This window comes from Vollenhovia emeryi, unplaced genomic scaffold (genome assembly GCF_000949405.1).
Source record: "Vollenhovia emeryi isolate VEMERY1.0 unplaced genomic scaffold, V.emery_V1.0 DF939463.1, whole genome shotgun sequence".
NCBI classification, from domain to species: domain Eukaryota; kingdom Metazoa; phylum Arthropoda; class Insecta; order Hymenoptera; family Formicidae; genus Vollenhovia; species Vollenhovia emeryi.
Window position 1 is genome coordinate 42,577 of NW_011966903.1, and position 7,201 is coordinate 49,777.

A 7,201-nucleotide genomic window follows, 5' to 3' on the forward strand; every position below is an offset into this window, starting at 1 on the left:
ACACGCCGCATATACGTGTGCGCTCGACGCGTATATGCGGCGTATTGCCTGTGTGCGTGCGTGCGCGCGCAGACGTGCTATCCCCACTCTATCCCCATCGCGACAGCGATGTAGCTGGTAGTCCAAGCTGGCATCACTGGCCCGAGCACGCGTCGCAGCCGCGAGCGAACGCGCCGATCAGCTGGGGCCACGAACGGCCCCGGAGATTGACGACCAGGCCCGAGCGAGCAACGCGCGCCGCTACGCACGCGCAACCCCGAGCGGGCTAATGAAGCGTGTCAATTAGCCCCTATAAAAAGGGGAAACCGAGCGCTAAAAATAACTCCTTTGGAGACGAGCATCCGAGCAACAGCCGCTCATCCGCAAGTCTCAAGACCTGACTCCTGTCACACGCTAAGCAGTGGGAAACCCGCGTTGGAGAGTACTCCGGCACGGTTGAGTTTTCTCAACACTGCGCACGCGTGCTTACCTGCACACCGTACCCGGACACACACCGAGGATTCTCGGGCCCGGGTACAGCTACCTGACCGTAGATCGGCCGACGGCTCACAGAGACCAGGGAAGTGGAGGGTACTCCGCTTCCGCCGAGTTTTCTCGGCACCCGCAGCAGCCAGCCGATTCCCGTCTAGGCACCGCGCCACCCGCGACCGATTCCCGCGCCGCGAACCGTCACCCGCGTTTCATCTTCATCTTCATCTCACGTTCATTTCACCGCGCGTCACACTGTACATACTTTCATTTCACCGCGCCGCACGCTGTACATATCATTTCATCCCGCGCCGCGTCCGTCCGTCCGTCCGTCCGTCTGCGACCGTTCTTAGATTTAGTATATATCTTGCATCCACGTTTTTCTTCGTTCAAATATAGTTTTGCTTTTACTTTACTGTAACTCTGTTTCGAGTGCTTTCCCTAATCCCTCGAACCCTGCCACCGGCGAGCATAGTCCGCGGGGAATACGATTAGGCGATCGTTTCATAATTTAAGAAAAATGTACAAAATAAGAGAAAAAGAATTTTTGTTTGAAAACATATAGCTTGTATAATATATGTGTGAATTGTATTATATGTGTACTCACTTAGCTTTAAAGCCCTGTGCTTGCAGTTCCCCACTACTAAATACCATCACGAGTCTCGGTCCATCGCTAACTATGTGGCTCGGATTGCTCTTGTTACCACACATCTCGTAATCAAATTTGTCATAAGAATCCGTCGCTTCTTGACCTTTTAAATATAATTTTAGGTAGCCATCGGTACATGTTGTTCTGAGAAAGCCCGAAAGAGGATCCAATGTACAATGCATAATTTACATACATGAATTTACACACCATTACACTGGCAATATTTGATAAATATACTCGATACTTACTCTCCTTTGGGTATTTGTATTGTAAACATTAAAAATTCCAGTCGCACACGCTCTAGATGTTGCGAGTCCTGCATACCATAGATAAAATAACGGCAGACAACCTTTGGTATATAAGGATATGGAAAATTTGGACTAACTACATATCCTGATGTTTCTTTCTTGCTAAGGATCTTTTGATCACATTCAGATCCACGGATATGCTCGCCATGGTACTCCGTTATAAAGTCTATGCGATGGAGAAGATAATAGGTATTGATTAATAAAATTATAAAATTTCATAAACAATAAACGGGAGTTATAATCATCTTACCCAGGCTCACAAAACTTTCTGAAAACTCAAAGATGCCTTTAAATCCTCGATTTTGCGTATTTGCTGTGCGCTTCAATGTGGAAAATAGCACAAACAAGTTGTTTTCCGAAGAATATAACACTAAATTTCGTTGCTGGCCGCAATATGTACCAATAACGGCGGTCGAATTATTAGGACCGTCATACACTTTCACGTAATCTAGCGGACAACTATGAAATAATTTTAAATTTTTTGTTAACTTGAATTAAACCATGTTATATCATTAGATACCTACTGTGTACAAATAGATTAAAAAATCTAACATATTTATTTATGTAAAGAATGGATGATCTAACACATTGAAATTAATGTCTTTTACTGTAGCTATTCTTTATTACGCATTATACAGGGTGTCCGAAAAATCGCCTACTCCACTTCGGGATGTGATTTGGGACCCAAAAACAAGCAAAAAAGTTCATACAAACATAGGACCGGAAATGAACCGTTTCCGAGTTATAGCTACTTTTATGTTCAAAAATCGTAATTTAGAATCCGCTTGGCATCCCTCTTTCTTAATTATTTCTTAAATTAAAACTTTTTATTTTTAAATTTGTATTTCTAATTTTTAATTTTAATTTTTTTAGTTTTTTCAATTTTCTAATATTTGTAATAAGGGCCTGCATTCGTGCTGAAGGTGGTTATTTTGAACACCTTATTTAATTCGATTTAAATATCTGTTCATGTTTACTTTAAAAATAATGTAATTGTAATTGTAATATTGAAAAATTGAAAAAGACAAAAAAATTGTAATTAAAAAAATTGAAAATAAAAATTTACGATTTTTGAACATAAAAGTGGCTATAACTCGGAAACGGCTCATTTCCGGACCTATATTTGTGAGAACTTTTTGGCTTGTTTTTGGGTCCCGAATTACCTCCCGAAGTGGCGTAGGCGATTTTTCGGACATCCTGTATATAAAATTTTTAATATCTGAAATAATTCTGGTGTTAATGTACATACTGTGGTCCCCCAAAGAACAAATCAAAGTCACGAAATTCCAACCGTACACGTTGTCCTTTCTGTCCAACAAATTGATAGGTACAAATAAGATCTTTCGGATAAGTACCGGGGTAAGTGGGAGACAGTATGTTTCCGGTCCGTTTAGTTTCTGCATGTATTATGAAAGAACACGGCGTACCTTGCTCTGGTGTACCGACCTCATACTCAGCTGCGAATAAATTATATCAAATTATAAAACTATAGCGTTTTTATACAATCGAATCTCCGTATTCTTAACACCTTTAGTCTTAATACTTTCTTCTGCGCTGCTTTGCTATTGTTTTTCACAGAGTTGGAAAGTTTAACTCAAGTTATATGTGTTCGATAACTAGTACAGGGTGCGTCATCTCAAGCTTCGGTATGGAAATATAGAATAACTTTGACTTTCTCAACCGATTGGCTTGGGTAGGTATGTTTTGTAAGCGTCAATTCGGTACACTTTTAATCATGAACAACCTAACACCGAAAGAACGCGCCGAAATAGTGACGCTGTACATTGAAAACAACACCAAAAAAAAGTTGACTGGCCCTAAGACCAGACCAGTGTATTCTTATGTATTTTGACCCACTGAATCTGAATCCGAGGTCAGAATTAAAGAATTACTAGCTTTAACGTCCCTAACCTCAAAAAACTCATAATTTTACGAAACGGGCACTTTTGCTAGACGTACCCACCCCTCGGTCTGCGGAACTAAAATAATATGAACATGTTTTTTTTAGTATTTTACCCGCTGAATACGAATCCGTGGTCAGAAATGCTCCAACAGGTCTCAAATCCTCCCTAAACAAAAAAATGCATTAAAATTTCCCCCAACTGCTTCTTGAGCTATTTTCTTGATTTATGAACATCCCTAAAATCTGGGCATATAAACGTTGTAAACGACCCCTTAGTTAATCCTTCAAAAGTTCTACTTCCACCTCTTCACATTAAACTGGGTCTAATCAAACAATTGGTTAAGGCTCTAGATAAAAAGGATAAGTGCTTCCAATATCTTCAAGGAAAGTTTACAAACATCTCCGACGCAAAATTAAAGGAAAGAATCTTTGATGGACCTCAAATCAGAACGCTGATGAAGGATGAAACTTTTGTTACTACGATGAATGATACAGAGAAAGCTGCTTGGTTGAGTTTCAAAAACGTCGTCGAAAATTTCCTAGAATTACAAAAGTCCAATGTACAAAGAAATAGTGTCTGAAATGGTTGAAAACTATAGAAGAATGGGTTGCCTGAAGAATCTAAAGCTGCATTTTTTGGATTCTCATGTAGATTACCTTCCAGAAAATCTAGGCGATTATAATGAGGAACACGGAGAACGATTCCATCAGGACATTCAAGAAATGGAGCGTTGACATCAAGGGAGGTGGGACGTAAATATGATGGCCGACTTTTGTTGGATGCTAAAAAGGGAAGTATCACCGAGGGAAAAGAAGCGTAAGAGAAAACCATTGCACAGATCCTTTGAGAGTAAAAGAGTCCGATATCACAAGCAGAGATAGTGATTGAAATGTTTTTGCAGCTCTAATAGACTGTTTTGCAAGGTGAAAAAAAAACTTATACTCTACTTAAAGTAAAAAATTCAATCGTTTTTTAGCAGACTCTTGATTGATCAAGAATTTCATAGTAGAACTTCATAAATCAAGAAAATAGCTCAAGAAGCAGTTGGGGGGGATTTTAATGCATTTTTTTAGTTTAGGGAGGATTTGAGACCTGATGGAGCATTTCTGACCATGGATTCGTATTCAGCGGGTAAAAGTACTAAAAAAACATGTTCATATTATTTTAGTTCCGCAGACCGAGGGGTGGGTACGTCTAGCAAAAGTGCCCGTTTCGTGAAATTTAGTTTTTTGAGGTTAGGGACGTTAAAGCTAGTAATTCTTCAATTCTGACCTCGGATTCAGATTCAGCGGGTCAAAATACATAAGAATACACTGGTCTGGTCTTAGGGCTAAACAACTTTTTTTTGTGGGGCTGTGCAATCATTCAGCTGTGTTAACTCAACGAGCATACCGTCGAAAATATCGTGGTCGAAAAGCGGCTTCCGACAACACTATTCGTCGTTTGGCCACAAATTTTTTTGAGCACGGGTCAGTGGCTAATCATGGACAATACGTTCGTCAACGCCCAAGACGTTCCAATGAGCTTATTTCAAAGCTCTAAGAGAGAGTGTTGCCGAAAATCCAAATGTCTCGTATCGCTACCGATCTCAACAGTTAAACGTCAGTGGAACCATGGTGGAAGTATACAAGGTGAACCATTCCCGTGGATGCGCAGTAGCCTAAAAGTAGTGGGGACGATCCATCCAATAAGAGCCGTGCTTTTTTGCTTATAGATTAGGTTGGGTTATGATTTGTTTGACCGTTCAAACTGCCGCCACACAAAAAAGCACGCCGCTTATTGGCCGGATGGAAGGCTACCCCCTCTCTTCATGCGCAATGGTTCACCTTGTATACTTCCACCATGAGTGGAACTACTTTGAGATGAATTTTGAAGGATGATCTTCACTTGTTTCCGTACAAAGTGCAATTGACTCAAAGAATATTGCCCACAAACAAGCAGCGTCGTTTGGATTACGGTAATAACGTCATTTGAATGGTTGAAAGTGTGCCGGATTTTTGGAAGCAAATTTTGATAACCGTCGAGGCGCATTTCACACTCTCTGCTGGTGTTAACAAGCAAAATTGTTGTATTTGGGGGCCTGAAAATCCTCACCAAATTCATGAAACACCATTGCACGATCAGAAAGTGATCGTTTGAGCCGGCGTCTGCTCGCAAACCATCATTAGGCCATTTTTCTTCAAAGTTAGAGAGACAGTCAATGGCAATCGATATCGGTGGATGTTGGTACACTTTGTGTGTCTGCAAATGCGTGAAAATGGTCTAAATGACTTCTGGTTCCAACAAGACGGCGCGCCATGCCACACTGCAGCCCAAACAATGAAGTTTTTGCAACAAAAATTCCCTGGACGTGTGATGTCGAAAAATGGTGACATTGACTGACCACCTAGATCACCAGATTTGATCCCTCCGGACTTCTTTTTGTGGGGTTATTTGAAAAGCAAAGTGTACGCCAGCAATCTGAAGACCATTGACGAGCTCAAGGACAATATTAGTGCCGAAATAGCTGCTATATTGCCCAAAATGCTCGAAAAAGTGATGGAATATGCCGAAAAAAGAATACATTTTACAATTGCGAATAAAGGCGGCCACTTGATCGATATTATATTCAAAAAGTAGTCCACAAAAATTGTAAAAACCAAACTAAATAAAAAAACACCACTTTTCAAAATCGATTGTTTTTTCTAAAAGTTATTCAATATTTCTATATCAAAGCTCGAAATGGCGCACTTGATTTAATAGTTATATTAATAGTTACTTTACATTTTAAACCTCCACAGATTACATTAGGTCTTGCATTTACACATAAACGCCTGTATCGACACTTTATTATAAAGTAACTTTCCTAACCCTAGTTTTTCATCTGTCACATAATAATACATAAAATAAGAAAGTAGATAAAATATGAAAAATGAGAGATATGACAGGACTATTATATGAAGCAAATGTTATCTCACATATACCTCTCATCCAATATTTCTATATATATGTATATCTTTAAGTACAGGGTGGGGAAAAAGTATGGCTTAAGAGGATGCTAAACCCGTCTGTTTTATCGACATTTTTGTTTAGAACTAATCTTTTAATTGGCTTTATAGAAATGCAAAAGTCTGTTACGGAATTAAAGTACGCAGCAAAATCTATACTATGCTGGTCGACTTTATATCAAAAATAAAAAAAAATTACAAATTTTACTAATTTTTGGCATATTTGACGACAATATTTGCTTGATACAAGAATTCTACAATAAATATGTACAAAATAAGACCAGGATAGTCTAGGGATAACATATAAGAACAATATCGTGCAATTAGAACTAAGATTAATAGCCTAGAAAAAAAGATTACTTCTAATTACCGCAAGTCTAAAAATCCAATTCTAGAAGACGAAAAAAAGATTAGCATGGCGTGTAAAAATAGTTGCAGGCTTCCTCGAGAGATGTTACTGCCAAATATCTGTCAGATTGTCGGTAAAGTTATGGTGTCGACGATTCTAGAATTTGATCTAAAATCTCGGTCTGAGCAATGTGTAGCTAATAAAATTGCTGCTTTTTCGTAAAAGTTGATTGGCTATAAATTTCTCGGACCGAATTCTAACATCGTGAATACGAGATCATATATATGGTATGTATACATATACACTACTTTCTTATCTGACAGAAGAGGTTATCTGAAAATTTTTGTGTGGGTAATAACCCACATAGTACATGATATCACGTAATATATCAGTAATACGAGGGCGGTTCAAATATGATCGAGACAAACGCTGTAGATGGCGCGCCTGTATGTTTTGAAGGTCGCGGCTTGAGTATGTGATAGCTGGGTCCCTTACGAACAGTGTGGCATAGTTTTCGTCGCGAACGCACGTTTCAT

The 7,201-nt window shown here is 39.4% G+C and overlaps 1 protein-coding gene across 1 annotated transcript in view; it reads right to left on the bottom strand.

Moving 5' to 3' along the window:
• LOC105557525 (neuropilin-1) overlaps positions 1-2,895 on the bottom strand; it is a gene marked incomplete at its 5' end in the record, with an annotated part of 30,862 nt that extends 27,967 nt beyond the window's left edge. The window contains 4 exons of the mRNA XM_012004783.1: positions 1,076-1,261; positions 1,366-1,591; positions 1,676-1,884; positions 2,675-2,895. Of these exons, the coding sequence (XP_011860173.1) occupies positions 1,076-1,261; positions 1,366-1,591; positions 1,676-1,884; positions 2,675-2,895 (842 nt within the window). The remainder of the gene's footprint in view (positions 1-1,075; positions 1,262-1,365; positions 1,592-1,675; positions 1,885-2,674) is intronic.
• Positions 2,896-7,201: the final 4,306 nt, after the last annotated feature.